The 19,512-nt window shown below is 46.2% G+C and overlaps 1 protein-coding gene across 3 annotated transcripts in view; it reads left to right on the plus strand.

Moving 5' to 3' along the window:
• Positions 1 to 19,512, plus strand: part of TEKT5 (tektin 5) — a 52,287-nt gene that overhangs the window by 291 nt on the left and 32,484 nt on the right. Inside the window, exons 2-4 of one of the 3 annotated variants that reach the window (XM_074322578.2) lie at positions 5,349 to 5,396; positions 12,172 to 12,418; positions 16,467 to 17,163. In XM_074322578.2, coding sequence (XP_074178679.2) covers positions 16,588 to 17,163 — 576 coding nt within the window. In that variant the 5' untranslated portion in view covers positions 5,349 to 5,396; positions 12,172 to 12,418; positions 16,467 to 16,587. Of the gene's footprint in view, positions 1 to 5,348; positions 5,397 to 12,171; positions 12,419 to 16,083; positions 17,164 to 19,512 lie in introns of all 3 variants that reach the window. The other 2 variants (XM_074322576.2, XM_074322575.2) reach the window with 2 other exon arrangements.

Below are 19,512 nucleotides of genomic sequence, written 5' to 3' on the forward strand. Positions count from 1 at the left end.
CTTAAGCATATGTCTCCTAGGAACAAAGGCGTTATCTTACATGAACCTCCATACCGTTTTGATACCCGGAAAATACGGTGGTTAATAACGATGCAAAATTATTAACCAGTATGCATTTTACATTCAAATTTGCTCAATTGCCCGCAATGAGACTCCCACACACACCCTCATACTGGATCCAGTCCAGAGTCGCACCTTGCTGTTTGTTCCTCTCTTTAGTCTTTTTTTGATCCAGAACAGCCTTTCTCGACCCTCACCCCCTTTTCTATTTTTTTTTTTTTTTTTGAGACATTCATACATTTGAATAGTTCAGGCCAGTTGTCTTTGAGAATATCCCATAATCTTGATTTAATTCCTCCCATCGTGATGAGATGCAGGTTGAGTTTTGGGCAGAACACACTTGAGTAATGTGCTTGCACTTGTATCACATCAGGAGGCACAGAATGCCAGTTGGTCCCATTGTTGGTATTTAAAAAAACAGAATTCAACCGAGTCCATTTTAAAGAATCTTACGGGCTATCGTCAGTGATTCAGGAATCATCCCATTTAGCAGACAGGAGACCTGAGGAGCTGTATAAAAAAAAAGACGGAGATAGAAGGGAGCCGGTCAAGGAAGTGACACTAGCAAAAAGTTGTGGCAAAGTCACTGTCCTTCAGGGGACGGCAGGGGTCTTTCGAGCAGGTTACCCCGCTAGTGCTGACCACGTGACTGGTTTAAGATTCCATTCCTGGGAGAGGCGGAAACTGTAATTAAGTCTCGGCTTGGTGATGTGAGGCTTAGCGTACATGCTCCATTTGGGGCCTGTTGTCCTGTTTTTAACATTGATAAGTGAAGCTTGATCCCTTGGTAAACATCATGTCTGCCCTGTTTTGCCAACGAGTGGTACCCTTTTCCATTTGTAATCAATAGTCTCTCTGGGGTGAGTCGATGACCATGTTCATCAACTTTTCCATTCAGTGGTTTTAGCACCATTCTTGTCTGAATCAGTTATACTGGTGTTTGCACAATTGTGCTTTTTTCCAAGTCTATCTTTATTTATTTATTAACTGGCATCCCTCTGTAAATACCAGCTCCCACCCCACCACCCCCTTTTTTGGAGAATCACTATGGAGTCATGATTTTTAAAAAAATTCTGTGTTTTATAATACATTATCCCTATTCTTTCTGGTCAGTTCTCCCCCCCCCCCCCCCACACACACACACATACCCCAAACACACAGACTTTGAGCAGGGAAGCCTCTACACGCCAACCCCTGTGTTTTGGATCCCAGTCCAATTTCTTTGAGCCCTTTCTCCCTTTCTGACACATTAAGATGTTCCAGGCTCCCCTTCTACTTTCCCTGCTTTAGCCTTTTCTCCCAGGAACCCAGCTGGGTGTCCTACAATTCAACTCAATTCTGACACTTCCCAGAGATAGCATCAGGTTCTATAGGTTAAGGGCTCAGTCCCATAAGATTGACCCCCTCACCCTCACTTCAGACACCAGGTTGTTACCTGTGCTTCTGACAAGCTATAAATTGGGGGTTCCAAGGACCCCCCTCCTTGGGTTTAGGGCATCAGTTGTAAGTCCAGGTTGTTAAACCTGTGCTTCTGACAGACTGGGTATAAATCAGCGGTTCCTGCCTGTTTGGGTTCGATTAAGTTACTAGAGCGGCTCACAGAACTCAGATAAACATATTACTTGCTAGATTACCAGTTCATTATGAAAAGATGCAACTCAGGAACAGCCAGATGGAAGAGATGCACAGAGCAAGGTATGGGGGAGGGGGAGGAGCTTCCATGCTCTTTCCAAGGACACCACCCTCCCAACACCTTCACATGTTCTCCAACCTGGAAGCTCTCAGAACCGCCGTCCTTTGGGTTTTTACGGAGGCTTCATTACATATGTAGTCATGATTAATTAAATCATTGGCCATTGGTGATTGATTCAAGCTCCAGGCCCTCTGCCCTTCGGTGTGGGGGTGGTTGGAACTGAAAGTTCCACCTCTCCAATCACATGGTTGGCAACCAGCCCCCATTCTTAAGTGAGGTCCCAAAGTCACACATTAGCATAACAAGGACACCTTTATCACTCTCAACACTTAGGAAAGTCTAAGGGTTTTAGAAGCTCTGTGCTAGGGACGGGGACAGGAGGAGAAGACCAAAAATATATTTCTCATTATAAATCACAATATCACAGCATGTTTCAAAAACTCCTCAGGGTGAGGGCAGATTACACAGATTACAGTTTAAGGTCTGAACACAGATTACGTGTTCAAATCCTGACCCAACCCTTATGAGCTGAAAACATTGGGCAAGTCTCCTTCCTGTCTCCAGCCTCGTTTTGCTCATCTGTAAAATGGGGATAATAAAAGCATTTGCCCGTGAGGTTGCTGTGGAGATAAAATAATTTACTTTATGCAAAGCACCAAGCACAGAACATCCAGAGAACAAAGCTCCGATACAGGCATATATTGGAGATATTGCAGGTTCCGTCCCTGACCACTGTAATAAAGCGAGAATTGCTGTAAAGTGAGCCGTAATCATTCTGCTGGTGGAGGGTCTTGCCTTCAACTTGTAAAAAACACAACATCTGTGAAGCACAATGAAGTGAAACGCAATAGACCCATCCACCTGTACAGTTGGTAGGGTTGTAGGTGACACAGTTGCCGAGATCAGATTCTGCACCCTTATTTACAGATGGGGGAACTGAGGCCTTGACAGGGAAAGTTGCCCCAAATCACACATCAGGTTATTGGATGAAACAAGACTAGCATGTGGGTCAAACTAATTAATTAATTGGGATGCAGATTCAGCAGGACAGGAGCATTTTAAACACCCGCAGACGGTGAAAACAGTTTATCGGGGTTTCCTGCAGTTCTGTGTTTAACCACTCGATGGCACTCCTCCCCTGCATATGAACAAAGTCAGGAAATGGGGAAAAATTTAAGTTTAGGAATAGAGAATTTTCTATTTCTTCCCTTAGATCCAGCAAAAAATTATCTAACAAAGAGCTACATACACCGCAGTCACTTAATATATAATTGAGTTGGAAAATAAGGATCAGATCTGTTACATACAGAGAGACCAACTCGTGTTGGTTAAGAACACTAGGTGCTGCGTGTAGGTCCCAGCTCCCCATTTACGAGCTTTCTGCATTCATGCCTCAGTTTCCTCCTCTGTAAAATGGCAATAATAATAATAATTACCTCTGAGGGTTGTCTTTGGAAGGATTAAATAAGTTAATATGAGTAAAACAGTTTTTAAAAAGTGCCTGGCCCATTTGAGCCCTCTATAGGTGTCCACAATTATTTATTTCTTAAAACAACTTTATTGAAACCATCACCACTATCAAGATAGTGGACACGTGTCATCCCCCAAAGTTTCCTCATGACCTTTTGCAAACTTTCCCCAGTCCTCATTCTCAGGCAATCACCAATCTGTTTCCTGTCCCTACAGATTAATTTGGATTTTCTAGAATTTTATGTAAATGAAATCTTAACAGTATGGGCTCTTTTTGATCTGGCTTCTTTCACTCAGCATGCTTATTTTAGATTCATCCATGATGTCGTGTGTGAGGTTCATCTCTTCTGGTTGCTGTGTAGTATTTCATTATCAGAGTACATGACTTATTCATCCATTTACTTGTGGTTGGACGGTTGGATTGCTTGCATTTTGGGGATGTTAGAAATAAAGCTGCTATGAACATTGTTGTACAAGTCTTCGTAATGACATATACGAAGTGTGATAAAAAGACACCGTGAATGTTTAAATAAAAAAACTTTATTGCAGTAAAAGACACATTGCCATTAATCCCCCTCAAAATACGCCCCCTCGCTTCGAACACACTTATCCCATCGTTTTTGCCACTTTCTGAAGCGGTTCTGGAAGTCCTCTTTCCTGAGTGTCTTTAGTTGCGCTGTTGTGGCTGCCTCGATGTCCTGAATCCATTCAAAACGTTTACCTTTCATGGTCATTTTGACTTTGGGGAAGAGCCAGAAGTCGCACGGTGCCAGATCCGGTGAATAAGGTGGGTGAGGACACACCGTAATGTTTTTATTTGACAGAAAATGCCATATACCTGAAGCAATATGTGACACAGAGCTTTACCATTGTGATCAGGAAATATGGTGAATGCTGCTGCCGAGTGCCATCCAACGAGAAGTCAGGGATCTTCAACATGGGAAGTGGCACATCCAACCTTAGTAACAGTGTGTGACAAGCTTCACCTTGTTCGGCGCAGTCAGTCGGGTGTGAGCTACAGTTGAGAGAAAGTGTTTTAAAGTGTGCTGTAAATCACACCCCATCATGACAATGCTCTGTGTCACACATCGCTTCTGGTACGGCAATTTCTGTCAAATAAAAACATTATGGTGTGTTCTCATCCACCTCATTCACCGAATCTGGCACCGTGCGACTTCTGGCTCTTCCCCAAAGTCAAAATGATTCAGGACATCGAGGCAGCCACGACAGCGCAACTAAAGACACTCACGAAAGAGGACTTCCAGAACTGCTTCAGAAAGTGGCAGGAACGATGGGATAAGTGTGTTTGAAGTGAGGGGGAGTATTTTGGAGGGGAATTAATGGCAATGTGTCTTTTACTGTATATATTTTTTTAATTTAAACTTTCACTGTATTGTTTGATCATAACTCACACTTTCATTCCCTGGAGTAAGTACCTAAGAGTGGATGGTAGGAAACTGCCAAACTCTACGCTCCCACCTGCAGTGTGTGTGTATTTTAGTTGCTTCATATTCTCTCCAGCAGTGGGTAATGGCCAGTTTTTTTAAGTTTCTGACATTCTAATAGGTGATAGTGGTCTCATTGTGGTTTTAAGTTGTATTTCCCTAGTCAGAATTATTTGCTCATTTGCTATCAGTGTGTCTTCTTTACCGAAGTGTTTCTTCAAATCTTAAGCCAATTGAAAAACGTTTTTGGTTTTTCGTTTTACTGTTGAGTTTTAAAAATACTATACATATTATGAATGCAAGTCTTTATCAGTTATATGTTTGGCACGTATATTCTATTCTGTAGCTGGTCTTTTCCTTCTCTAATGTGTTTTGAAGAGCCATTCTTAATTTTGATGAGTCCAATTTCTCAATTTTTTTATTTTATGTATTGTGTTTTGGATATCATATCTAAATCTTTGCCTAACACAAAGTACTCTTGGCCTAACAAGGAATTTCTCTTATGTTTCCTTCTAGAATCTATAGTTTTAGACTTACATTTAGGTTTATGACCCATTTGGAGTTAATTTTTGTATGTAATTTTTTCTGTATGATGCAAAGTATGGGTTGGAATTCAGTTTTTATATGGACGTCCAGTTGTTCCAGCACCATTTTTTGAACTGACTATCCTTTCTCCACAGAAATAACTTTGCACCTTTGTTGAAAATCAGTTGACCATGAATATGCAGGTACGTTTCTGATTTTTTATTCTGTTTCATTTATCTTTGCTTATATGATAGCCAGTACCACATGGGTTTTATAATAAATCTCAAAGTCATAAAGTCTAAATCCTATCACTTTATTTTTCTTTTCAAAGTTGTTTTTTGGCTATTTTAGGTCCTTTGAAGTTCCATATGAATTTTAGAGTCACTTTATTGATTTCTACTCCCAAAAAGCCTGCTGGGATTTTGAGTGGGTTAACCTTCAGTGTGGGGAGAACTGCCATCTTGACAGTATTGAGCCTTCCAATTCACATACATGATACAGCTCTCTAGTTAGGTCCTTTTAAATGTCTCTCAGCTATTATAGTTACTATTTTTCTGTTTCATTTTGGATACTTTCTATTGCTACATGTTAAATGTCTTCAATCTCGCTAATCTTTTCTTCCGCAATGTCGAATCTGCCTTGTTATGGCCTGAATGTGTGTCCGCCCGCCCCTCCCCCCATCCCATCCCCAAATGCTTATGTTGAAGCTTTAACCTGCAACGTGACAGCATTAGGAGGTGGGCCTTTGTGAGGTGATGAGACTTAGATGGAGTCCTGAAGGTCTCATGTAAGGATCAGTGCCCTTATGAGACACCAGAGAGCTTGCTCTCTCGTCACATGAGGAAAAGGCATGTGAGGACATAAAAGGTGGCTGACTGTAGCCAGCAAGAGAGCCCTCACCAGAACCCAACCATGCTGTCACCCTGATCTGGGACTGCCAGCCTCCAGAACTGAGAGAAATGGATTTCTGTTGTTTATAATAGGCCACCCAGTCTGTGGTACTTTGTAATGCAGCCTGGGCTGGCCGAGACATGCCTCTAATCCCATTTTGTGTAGTTTTCATCTCTGCAAGTTCAATTCAGCTGTGCTTTTTTGTTTGTTTATTTTTTATCTTCCATGTCTCCACTTGACATGTCCAATCTTTCCTCTAGCTTCCTGAACATATAGAATGGAGTTATAATAACTTTGTAGATGTTCTTGTCTACTAATTCTATTGTCTGTGCCATTTCTGGTTTGGTTTCAATTGTTTGATCCCCCTCACTCCCCATTATGAGTCGTATTTATCGGCTCTTTTCATGCCTGATAATTTTTTATTGGATGCCAGACGTGAATTTTACCTATTGAGTGCTGAAAATTTTTGTGTTTTTACAAATGTTCTTGACCATTTTTTCTGGGACGCAGCTGATTGACTGGAAACATTTTTATCTTTTGGGATCTTGCTTTTCAGCTTTGTTGGGTAGGACCAGAGTGGTGTTAAGTCTGGGGTAATGTTGCCCTAATCCTTAGGCAAAACCCTTCGGGTATTTGACTCGATGCTACATAAATTATGAAATTCTGTACCGTGGTTGGCGGGATGGGGCGCTATTCCCAGACTCCAGGGAGCTCTGGGGATTGTTCCTGCTAACCCTGCTGGGTGGTTCTTTCCTCAGCCTGGGGTTGCTTCCTCACAGGCGAGCACTGATCATGCTCAGCTGAGGACCGAGGGACCGGTCTGCAAGTGTCCAGAGCTGTCTCTCGGTAGTCCTCTCCTCTTCCCTCTCTGTCCTTCAGACTCTGGCCACATTGGCGTCCCCCCTTCCCAGCTCTGTCTCCCTAACTCAAGACGTGCCCTCTCCCTGCACCATGGCCTGGAAACTTTGTCCCCATGGTGAGCTGGGGCGATCGTAGGCCTCACCTCATTTGTTTCCCATCTCTTAGGGGTGACTGTCCTTCACGGTCTGATGTCCAGTATCTTGAAAGTCATTGTTTTATTTTTGGGGGTTGTTTCAGACAGGAGGGTACAGACAATCCCTATTATCCCATCTTGACCAGAAGTGGAAGTCCTATTAGGTCACATATATATGTATGTATTCTGTATATTATGTGTAACATATAGAGTACTATGTGTTACTATATATAACATATATGCTATGTGTGCTGGGGGTGCCAAAAAATATATACACATGACTTGTATTCATCTTTTGTTATTGGTGTATATTATTACAATTTTAATACAGTTTTTTTCTTTCTTACAATATGTATGCATTTTTTGGCACCTTCTATATACTAAAATTAAAAAAATATACATATCATTCTGAAAAGCTTCATCAAAAAGTAAATTTCCCTCTATGCCCCGCATTCCACCCCCACCCTAAGGTAATCACTGCTCTGGTTCCTGTGTATCGTTCCTGAAGTATTTGTGTGTACAGTCGGCCCTCTATCCACCAGGTTCCATATTCGAGATTCCACCAACCACGGATGGCAACTTTTTGAAAAAAAAGATATTCCGTTATTGCTGACGTGTACTATATAGTTAGGCCTGTGATGGCTCGTGTGTGCCGATTTTTCTTTCTTGTCGTGATTCCCTAAACAATACAGTATAACAACTACGTAGATAGCATTTGCATTGTATTAGGTATTACAAGTAATCTAGAGATGATTTAAAGTACATGGGAGGGAAACATTCCAAGTGATGAAACGTAACGCCATACGACCAAGATTGCTCTACCCAGCAAAGCTGTCATTTACAATTGAAGGACAGATGAGGGGCTTCCCAGACAAAAATACCTGAAGGAGTTCATCACCACCAATCCAGTATTACAAGGAATCTCAGAGGGACTTCTTTAAGATGGGAGGGGGGTTAAGGACGGGTGAAAGGGGAAGGGATTAAGAAGAACAAATGGGTTGTTACACAGCAGTCATGGGGGCGTAGGGTAGAGCATAAGGGATAGAGTCAGTAATATTGTAATAACCAGGTATGGTGCCAGATGGGTGCTAGATCTATCAGGGTGATGGATGGGAGTGGGGTTGGGGGCAGGGTGAAAAAGGTGAAGCCATTAAGAAATACAAATTGATAGTTAATACAGTCTGGGGAATATAATTAATGATGTTGTAAAGATCATGTAAGGTGCCAGACGGGCACCGGACGTATCGGGGATCGCGTCACAGACGGTGTAGATGCCTGACCAATACGCTATACACCTGAAGAGCTGAGGTAGAATAATATCGAATGTCAACTATAACTAAATACCTAGGTACATATAGTCATGGGATGTGACTATAGGGAACATAGGGAAGACAGTCGACAGTACTGCAACAGCTATATACGATGTCAGGGGTAGCAGATTGGGGGGTGGGTTATCACTTTATGGGGGGTTTAAATGTCTGACTATTACATTGCTTTGTACACCTGAAACTAATAAAAAAGTTTAAAAATAAAGTACATGGGAGGATGTGCGTAGGTTATATGCAGATTACGCCATTATATGTAAGGTATTTGAGCATCTGAGCATTTTGGTATCTGGGGGGGTTCTAGAACCAATCGCCTGTGCATATCGAGGGACAACTGTATATAGTTGTGATACATACATAGCTGCCTAAGTGGTATCATTCTGTATAAACTGTTCTGTATCTTGTTTTCTTCAGTCACGTCTTAGAAATGTTTTCTTACTAGCAAGTACAGATCTAACTTCTTCTTACGTTGCAGGGCATCGAATGGCTGTGCTGTCCTTTATTTAGCCATCCTGTGCTCAGGGACATCTGCTTGGCTCCACTTTTGTTCACTGCTGCAGTCAGTATGACAATGAACACACACATGCATGCATTTTAGCACACATGTATGTATGTATCTGAAGGGAGATTTCCAGAAGCATTGCTAGGTCATTGGATACCAGCCACAGAGAGCGCTAAGCACCAAAAAGAGAGCTTCTGAAATTCGAAAAAAACCCAAAAAACTTGATTGTAAAATACACTTTTTGGTTTTCAATGACACAAACCAGCATGGGCGCTGAATAGAAAGCAGCTGCTTTGTGGATTTTCTCTCTCTTTCCTGCGTGTGTCCCTATTTTGCTGGGTTTCTGAGCACTGCTTGGAGTCACAAATTTTGGCTGCCAAGAAGGCCCAGGTGAAAGGTTCCTGCCTACCCACAGGGGGCACCCAAGGAATGCCCGCTGACTTGATGAGTAGATTCCATCGCTGCCCAAAGTTCTATCAGACAGCGCTGCTGCAGCCATCACCTGACAGTCTCCAGGCCTTTCTTGTGTGGACTGATGGGTTTCTCATTAAGTTCATGGGCAGAGGTGGAGCCGTCCCTTCACAGCCATGGAAGTCAGGCAGCCGTCTCTGAACAGCAGAGTCCAGGCAGAGACTGCGATAAAATAGAGGCAGTGCAGTGCTGAGCCCGGAGCCTCCAAAGTTTGGGAGGCAGAGCTGGGTGGAGCTTTGGGAACTCCCCTCTAGGGGTCAGTCAAGCCTCCCGTCTCCCCAGCCTTCCCTACTCCACTACCCACAGAGATTTCAGAAAGAGGATGCATTTTCCAGCAGCATGGTTTAGGAGATTGAAAAAAAAAGTCTTTCAGTGGTGGACGAAGGATCTTTAAGCAGTGATGTACCTGGTGTATTTGACACCCAGAGTGGATAATTCTTTTAACACACTCCTCCTCTATACAACATTTCCAGAATAATTACGTTCCTGGTTAGTTTTTTAGTTTTGATACAATTGACAAATACAAAGATTACATGCTCAAAAGGCCATACTTTCCACTTCCTAAATTTTCAGAAGTTGAGGCCTTGAGTCCTCTGGACTGAGTCATCAGGTTTTACTGTTCCTGTTTGGTTGAGCTGTGGACAACTGTTTCCAATTTATCTTTCTCATTTAATGGCATCTGAACTTCTACCACTTCATTCATTCATCTCTCCATCCATCCACCCACCCAGGTTTTCATTCATTCAGTAAACCCAGTTTTGTGTGCCTGCTATGTTCCAAGTCCTCTGCTAAGAACTGTGGGTATAATAATCAGCAAAATCACACGAGGTCCTTTCCCTCGTAGACCCTACTTCAGGGCCGTATCACTCCAGGTAGGAATGGACCAGCCTCCCCCAGGAGCTGGTGAGAAATGCCAGTCCCAGCCCAACTCAGTCAGAATCTGCATTTCCGCACACTCCCCAGGTCATCTGAAGCCAAACTGACACGTGTGAGGCACAGATCACATCAGGGCTGGATGGGCACTTAAGTCTGGGTGAGACAGAATATTGTTTTTTAAGACTTAAATGTATCATAAATGAAGGAGACCTTGGGAAAAGCAGTGGTTTAGGAGATGCTCCAACTTGCCGCTTCCGCCCCGCGTCTCTGCACATTTTGGACACGCCACAGCACCGTGCTTTTGGCTGGCTGTCTTATCACCCAGCATTCTTTCATACTGCTCACTATGGAGGACTGAATAATTGTCACCCAAAGATGTCCACATCCTAACGCCCGGAACGTGTGGGATGTTGGCCTTACGTGGCCAAGGGGACGTGCAGATGTGATTAAGTTACAGATCTCCAGGCAGGGAGATTATCCTGGGTGATCTGGGGGGGTCCCATGTGATCAGAAGGGTCCTTTAAAAGGGAGGCAGGAGGCTCAGAGGGGAGAAAAGATGCTGGGTTTGAAGATGGAGGACGGGGCCTCGAGCCAAAGCATGTAGGCAGCCTCTGGAAGCTGGAAAGGCAAGGAGACGGATTCTCCTCCAGAAGGAACTAGTCCTGCCCACACCTTGATTTGAGCCCTTTAAGGCTCTTTTGAGAATAAGTTTGTGTTGAGAATAAGTTTGAAGCCACTAACTTTGTGGTGCTTTGTGACAGCAGCCACCGGACCCTTAATAAACCCACAGCACATGACTCCAGATTTCACAGGATGCCTTTTGCTTATTATCACAATCAAACCGTATCTCTCATCGTCAGTGTCACTTTAGAAAATGTGGACATTGAGCCTGGCTTTTGCAGTTCGTGGCTAGGTGACCTTCGTTTGTGAAGTGGGGAGCAGGCAGACTAACTCAGGGGCTTCCACTGAGCTCTGTGGAACCTGGGACTCACAGGGAAGGGCCCCCGCCACCTGTACGCCCTCCAGCCCGAGTGCTCAGGGTGCTTTGCATCACGTGCCCTGCCTCTGTGGGAGGGTTTATTTGAATACAGCCTCCCACATCAGAGAACATGTCGGAAAACCACTGCATTTTAAAAACTGTTTATAATGTTGGGGAAAAAATAGAAACCCAACTTCACTGAGCTGTCCTCTGAGTTCCCTGCCAGCCTCATTGGAAGTACATCCAGGATTTTTATGTGGCTCTCCTTTCCCCCATGGGAAACAGTGCATTACCCAAGCCATTTCCGGAGAGCCACTGTGTACCCTTGGCAAGCAGATTCACCTCTCTGAGCCTCAGTTTGCCTGTCCGTGAAATGAAGGAGCAAATAATGCCCACCTCCCAGTGGTAGCGAAGGATAAAATGAAAGGCTGTGGCAAAGTGTGGTATAATAACGCTATCAATAGCAATTGTTGAACACCTACTAGGTGCTCAAGAACCTTGCTGTGCCCTTATTTGGTTCTCACAGCTCCCATCTCAGGGCGGCACAGTAAGCATCATTTTCCAAGCTGGGAGAGGGGGCAGAGCTGGGACTCCAGGCCACCTCTGCCTGGACAGCACTGACCAGATTTCCCTGTTTTCTTCATCACGGGAGCCCCTCAACCCGTGGTCACTGACCCAGCCACTGACATTTTTGTAAACAGGCTGAAGTGGGAGGACAAGTACTTAACAAGTCTGCGAAGATGGATTCATTAGAATCAAACCTCTCCCCAGCTTTCCACCCGACATAGATTCTATGGGGAAAAAAATGCTTGAGTCATATATATGTATGTACGTATACATATGCTTGAGTCTTATGTATATATAAGTATATATACATATATATGTGTGTATATATGTATACATATGAGGTCTGACAATTAAGTTTATGAACTCATCCTAGAAAAAGTGCTGCACACCTCATTGCTGAATATCACTACGGTCACCTTCGAAGTACTCCCCTTGGGAAGCTGTGCACCGACGCCAGCGCCTAGTCCAGCTTTCAAAACAATTTTGGAACTCTTCTTCTGGAATGGCCAGCAGAGCTGTCATCGTATTACCCTCGATGTCCTGAATGTCATCAAAATATCTTCTTTTCAGTATTTCCTTTGTCTTCAGGGAAAGAAAGAAGTCATTGGGGGCCAGATCAGGTGGGTACGGAGGGTGTTCCAATACAGGTATTTGTTTACTGGCTAAACACTCTCTCACAGACAGTGCCATGTGAGCTGGTACATTGTCGTGATGCAAGAGCCATGAATTGTTGGCAAAAAGTTCAGGACATCTAACTTCTTCACGCAGCCTTTTCAGCATTTCCAAGTAGTAAACTTGGTTAAGTGTTTGTCCAGTTGGTACAAATTCATACTGAATAATACCTCTGATGTCAAAAAAGGTTAGCAACATCGTTGCAACAAGTTCGCAAACTTAATTGTGTGTGTGTGTGTGTGTGTGTGTGTGTGTGCATATGCATGTGTGTGTATGTATACACTATATATGGCAAATATATATATATATAGTTTGGGCAAAAAAGGTGCATTGTAATAAATCTAACTGAAAGTAACCTCACAGGGTGCTGTGATCATAAATTTCTAGCTGGGCAGGTCATGGTGGGTAGTCACGCCCCAGGCCTATAACTTCTTTAGTAAAAGGCTTCTCTTTGCCTTAAGCCAGCCCTGTCCATTGTTTCTGTGCATCTAGGTTCACACACCTTTGAGATGCCACAGTAATCCTCTTTTTCAGACCCCTCTTAAGCTTTACCACCCTCAAGAAAGCACATAACCTTAACTGTCCTTAGTCCGACCCCCGCCCTGCTTTCTCCCACCTCCATGTAATCTTCCTCGCCTTCCCGCCTTAATTCCAAATGTCAGAAGAACCGGCAAAACTGTCATTCTCCAGAGCATTGCATATCTTGCTTCCCAGCAGTGACGTCAGTTTGGCGCATAAAATCTTATAAAAATTCTCTCTAGGTCTGGACATTTCTTATGTTGACAGTAGTATTATATATGCAAAGTCAAAAATGAGGACTCCGAGATCCATTCTTTTCTGCAAGGAGTCCTGCCTTGCTTAGGAAAATCAAGCCAGAGCCCCAAAGGGCTGAAAGGCAGGCAGGTTAGTTTCTCTGGTGACAGTTTCACTTTGTGGATGGCTGCCTTTCTTTAGGGTTTGTCCTCGCACATTTCCCCAGATCATTCAACAAGTGACCTAGAGCCCAGGTAAGCAAGGCCACAGATGTTTTCGTCCTGCTTCGAGGTGTCCCTTCTGGAAGTCACCATGGGACCTATTTTACCAGTCTCTGGTTTTTTCCTGAGGCCCCACCCCCCTTCCACCGCAGCCCTGTAACTGACGCCAGGCGGGGGGTGGGGGGGCCTTGGTGTTCATGTCTGAGCTCCCCACACCTGCAGCGCCGGGCTCCTGACCAAGACAAACAGGCAGGAGCAGCCACCCCTGACTAATGTTCCTCAGTGTCTGAATCAGAAGCCATCGCCAGGGTTCAAGGAAAACCCCGGCTGCTCCCCGCAGGGACCCACAGGCTGGGAAAAGCTTTGGGACAATACCCACACACACAGCAATCTAGTAATACAGTACATATCTAGAGGCCCCAGGAGGGAGAAACCTTCAAGACAATACATATAAAAAATATACATGCGCTTCCATCTAGTAACTTCCAGAAGTTATGCTCAGACATGCCCAGAATGTATGTGGAAGGGTACTGGTTGCATTTAACATTATGCTAAGGGGAAGAGGCTGGGCTCCGAGGACTGCAGACTACATTCTCCTGGTTATATGGCATCCCCTGGGGACAGAGCGCCCATTAGTGGTCGCTGCGGATGGGGGCAGAGGGAACAGCGCAGAACAACTTCCTGGGTGATGGAAGTGTTCTCATCTTGAATCTGGATGGTGGCGATGGCGCTGTGTGCCCGTCAGAACTCAGGAGCCCGTGTGCTGAGAGGGTGAGTTCCGCTGTGTGAAAACTGTCCCTCCATTAACCTGAAAGAGATGCACGTGAGAGGCCATGTAGGGACGTACTGTTTGTAACAGCAAAAGACATGAAATAACTTAGATGCCCAGTCAGAGAGAATGGTCAAAAGAACAATAGTACCTCCATGTAAGGAGGACCATGCAGCCACTAAAAGGAAGAGAGTTGTTTGTGTCCGAAGTGAAATGCTGTCCAAGAGCTGTGGTTATGTGGAAAGTGGTGTATGTGGTATTTACCTTTATGTAAAAAAAGATATAGATTCATGTGTGCTTGTACATGCATAGAATAGCTCTGGAAAAATACCAAAATCAGACAATAGTAGTTATAGCCAGGGAGACTGAAAGGAGCTAGGGGTGTTGAGAAATATCTAAATTTTTAAAAAAACTTTTATTTAAGTGTGCTTTTCCAGGCCCCATCAGCTCCAAGTCAAGTAGCTGTTTCAGTCTAGTTGTGGAGGGCGCAGCTCACAGTGGCCCATGTGGGAATCGAACCAGCAACCTTATTGTTAAGAGCATTGCACTCTAACCAACGGAGCTAACCAGCTGCCCTGAGAAAATCTAAGTTTTACTATATACCCTTAGATATTGCTCACATTATTTTTGCCGTGAACATTTAGTGCTTAAAAAGTACCCTGAGTGTTTTTGGTGCATTTCTTCACTGCCTTCAGTATGCTGACACTCCGTACGTGCGATGTCTCACCTTAAAGGATCCTTCCTGCAAGGTGAATGTTGTAGGTACAGAGGGGGTCCAGATCCCACCCTGTTTTCTTATCTCACCCTATAAGGTGGGTGGGTCCAGGCTTTCCTTATAGGATCACTGTGGAGATTAAATAAAGGAGTATATGTAAAGCGTCAGGTCTGAGGACGGCACTTAATACATATTACTTCTCTCTGCCTTAGTCCTCTCATACCCACTCCATTTTTCAGTTCTGGTTTTAGACAAGTGGGGAGAAAATTCCCACTCACCATCACATTTCACTAACAAGGACCGTTTGAGGGTCAGATTCTTTTCTTTCCCATTTCAAAAGGGGAGAAAGTGCCCACAAATCAAGCACCCCTCTTGTTCTCTACCTTGAGATTTCATTGCCACTCCCACAAGACAAGGAGGAAGGGAAGTTTCTTGATGGGATGAAAATATTGGTATAGGACAGAGGGTTGAAGACTTTTCTGGAATAATAAAATTCTCATTCTCGGTGCCCATTCATTCCTTCAGCGGTCCCCTGGCACTTAGTGGTGAGCCGAATGGACATATGCCTCGTGCAGCTCCCAGTCCCTCCCCACTCTCCTTTATTATGGTCAGACTTTTTATTTTTTAACAGGACTTTATTGGGGAACAGTGTGCACTTCCAGGTCTTTCTCCAAGTCAAGTTGTTGTCCTTTCAGTCTTAGTTGTGGAGGGCGCAGCTCAGCTCCAGGTCCAGTTGCCATTGGTAGTTGCAGGGGGCGCAGCCCACCATCCCTTGCGGGAGTCGAACCGGCAACCTTGTGGTTGAGAGCCCACGCTCCAACCAACTGAGCCATGTGGTACTGGCCCATATGGGAATCGAACCGTCAGCTTTCGGTGTTAGGAGCATGGAGCTCCAACCACCTGAGCCACCGGGCTGGCCCCTATGGTCAGACTTATTGAAGTAGAATTTATATACAGTAAAATTCGCCCTTTCTAGTGGAGAGTTCTACAGCTTTTGACAAGTACCTTGGTTGTGTAACCCCCATCACAATCAAGACATAGAACGGTACTATCATCCCCAAATTGTCTTGTGCTCCCTGTAGTCAGTCTTCCCCCACCCCCAGCCCCTGGCAACCACTGACCTGTTTTCTGTCCATACGGTTCTGCCTTTTCCAGGTCATCTAAATGGAGCCACACACGACGTGGCCTTTTGAGTCTAGCTGCTTCCACTTAGCTGAATACATTCGAGATGCATCAGTGTTGTTTCGTGTGCCCAGGGTTTATTCTTTTTGGATGCTGAGGAATAGGACATGCTGTGGATGTCCCGCTCTGGGGCCACCTTAGAGACAAAGACAGAAGGAAAACAACTAACCTTGACCACCCTGGCCCTGAGTTGATTGTGTTTCCTGGAGCGGACTACATTACATTTTCTCTTGTGGGCAGAGTTAGGTCTGGAAAGGGAGATACGATGGTTACAGAAAAGTAGATAAATGCCATTCTTTGTACCTCCAACTCTAAGGGCTTTTCCATCCCCCTCTAAGGGTTTTTCCATCCCCCAGGCTTTGTGACAACAGTACGAGTCATAGAGGTCCGGCCAGTCCCTCAGAGAAGCTCTGTCCACTTGCTGTGGTGCCTTGGGCCCGTGGACAGAGTTCTGCCCGTGTGGGCTGATGAGAGAGGATGGAGTTTCTTGGAACCACTCAGACCGCCAATTACTGTGGCCCCAAGAAGGCCTGTGGCTTCAGGGCGCTGCCTCCGGCTGCGCCAGCCCCGGTAATCCAGGAATGTTACCAGCCCTATTACCTGCCTGGGTACCGCTACCTCAACTCGTGGAGACCCAGCCTCTTCTACAAGGTCTCCAGCGCCCAGACCTGCCAGGGTGAGGGGGGCACAAGCCACAGTGCCCTGACGCCGCCCACCATCCTGCCCTCGCTCCGTTCCACGCTCTTCTGTCGCTACAACCCCCGCGACTGGGACCAGTGCAACCAGCAGCAGATGCGCGGGGCCGAGGCCTCGCGGCAGTGGGCCGGCCGCGTGCGGGGTGACTGCCTGCGGCTCATGCATGACAAGGAGCAGCTGACGCACCAGATGCAGGAGGGGGCCTGCCGGAACCTGGCCCAGAGGCTGTCGGACATCGGCTTCTGGAAGTCCGAGCTCAGCTACGAGCTGGAGAGGCTTCTGAGCGAGAGCCGGAGCTTGGACACAGTCAAGAAGCGGCTGGAGTGCGCAGCTGACGAGGTGAACTGTCCGCTGCAGGTGAGTGTGGGCTGGGGGCGGGCTGGCGGCCACTGGCATGCAGCCCAGGCACCTCCCTTCCGTGAAGATCACAGTCGCTCTGAGCTGCATCACCCTCTCCAATCAGCTTTTTAAGGTAAACAATCAGTTCAGTGTAATCCCAGTCAAATCATGGAATCCCCTTCTCCTTGGGGCTCCATCAAAATGATAAGCGTTTCATGAAGACATTACGAGCACGTATGTGCCTGCGTGTGTGTCATGGTCTCTAGGGGACGTACTTAGAAGGACTGCTTTGCGTTGCCTGGAGCTCTTAATCCCTAACATACTCTGTCATTTACGTGTTTATTTACTTACTGGTTTTCTCCCTCTAGTAAAATATAGGTGCCATGAGGGCAGGGACTTTTGTCGGCTTTGTCACCAGCTGTGAAGTACCAGCAAGTCCAGGCTGGTCCACACCTGCCTGTTAACTAGACCAGTGTCCTCAGTGTCTCCCCAGCCTCACGCAGTGTGTGGCACACAGTAGGCAACTCAATAAATGAAAAATATCTGAACACGGACATGCACACTTGCTCGGTCTCCTGTCATATCCTGGGCCAGTAAGGACGGCTTTTGGCTGCATGTAAACAGATATTTGACTTACAAAGTCTCAACCCAATAGGAATTTCTTTTTCTGTCGTATTGAGAATTCTAGAGAGAAGCAGGTCAGCTGCTGCAGCCTCCACTTGGTGCGGGAAGGGAGCTGACGACTCTTTTCCTGCTCAGCCATCCTCAGCGTGGAGCTGCAGTCCTGTCTCGCAAAGAGGTTTTGTGTCTCCTATTGCAGCTCCTGCTTGCAGGGAGCGTTTTGATCTTCTCATTTGTGGCAGGTAGTCGGGGGTAGGACAGAGGGCAGATGTGCCACCTGTATCTGTCCGTTTTTGTGGGGAATATCAGTTTTCCACAAGACCCATCATGTGCTTCCAGTTTTAGCCCTTTTGCCAGAACTCACCTGGGCTCCCTGGCTGCAGAGGCAGCTGGATTAGCGAGTGTTTTCCTCTAGGTCCTGGAGTGGACAGGGGGTGAGGAACAGGCCTTACTCGCCTTGTGTTGATGGTCTGCTGCTCTCTGGAGTGTGTGGGGACTCAGAACCTCCTGCAGACATCTGCAGCTATGTCTGCTCCATGTCAGGCGTGGAGGTCCTGCCTCCAGGTCCCCCAGGAGCCTCGGTGCTGGGGGGATCCTACTGTTTCCCTACACCCCCGGGTTTCTGCCCTGGGAGGAGAGTGGGCAGAAATACCACTCAGAGACCCAGGGCAGCATCTCAAATCTGTGCTCTCCTCTCCCACTCTCTTCTCACTCCCCGAGCCTGTCTGGGAAACCCAGCTCTGCTCATCGCATGTGGCCTCCTGGGACAGCTGCAGGGTGGCACAGGGCACGGACACGTCAGTTCTATCTGCTTCATCTCCAGGGCTACCTCCTCAGTCCAGGCGCCTCTCACTGGACAGTGGTGACTGCCTGGCCTCCCCCCCTGCCCCCCCACCCCCAGCCCATTTCCCAGACTGCAGCCACAGGGCTGATTTTAAACATTAAACTGGATCTTCCCACTTCCCTGCTAAACCCCTGAGTGGCTTCCAAATGCACCCAGTTAACATCTAAATTCCCGGTCCCAGCCACTAGCCCCTCCCGGCCCACCCTGCCCAACACTCCAGCCTCACTTCCTCCACTCCGGTCCCAGTGGCTTCCTGTCCGCCACTCCTCCTGCCTCGGCCTCTGCACCTGCTGTCCCCTCTTCCTGCCACTTATTCCCATTCATCTCTGCTGCTTCTCATGGTACAGGTCTCAGTCTGTCACCTCCTTAGAGATGTTCTTCCCGAGACCCTGACACCCTTACTCCCCACCCCACACCCCCTCACCCTGTTTTCATCACAGTCAGAAATGGATGCGTTTCTTTATGTGTTTACTTGTGTGTGTTCTCTCTGCTCCGTGAGAACTCCAGTACAGCAGGGACCATCTGTTTAGCTCATTGCAGTATCCCCAGCACCTTGACTGAGGGAGACACAGAGAAGGGGCTGAGGAAATTGTTGTGGAGTCAGTGAATCCCTCCCTCTCTCTCCCGAGTTCCCGGATGTACTGGCTTCCCGACATCAAGATGTCGTGCTCCCCTGCTTCCTTGTCACTCCCGCCGCCCTTTGTGACATCATAGGCTGGTGGTTCAGCCCCCATTCTTGGTTCTGTTGCAGGAGCTCCCAGAGCTGCCATTTTTGTCTTCTGTTCCGCTCTGCTCGTATCCCCACATCGCTGGGTGTTAGGGTTACCTGGGTCTTGGCCCTAGTCACTTTCCAAAACTCTCCCCCCTTTTAGAGATCTCCAAAAAGGAGTTTTCACACCCAG

This window comes from Rhinolophus sinicus, chromosome 10 (assembly GCF_057876585.1).
Source record: "Rhinolophus sinicus isolate RSI-liver-muscle chromosome 10, RSI-T2T, whole genome shotgun sequence".
NCBI classification, from domain to species: domain Eukaryota; kingdom Metazoa; phylum Chordata; class Mammalia; order Chiroptera; family Rhinolophidae; genus Rhinolophus; species Rhinolophus sinicus.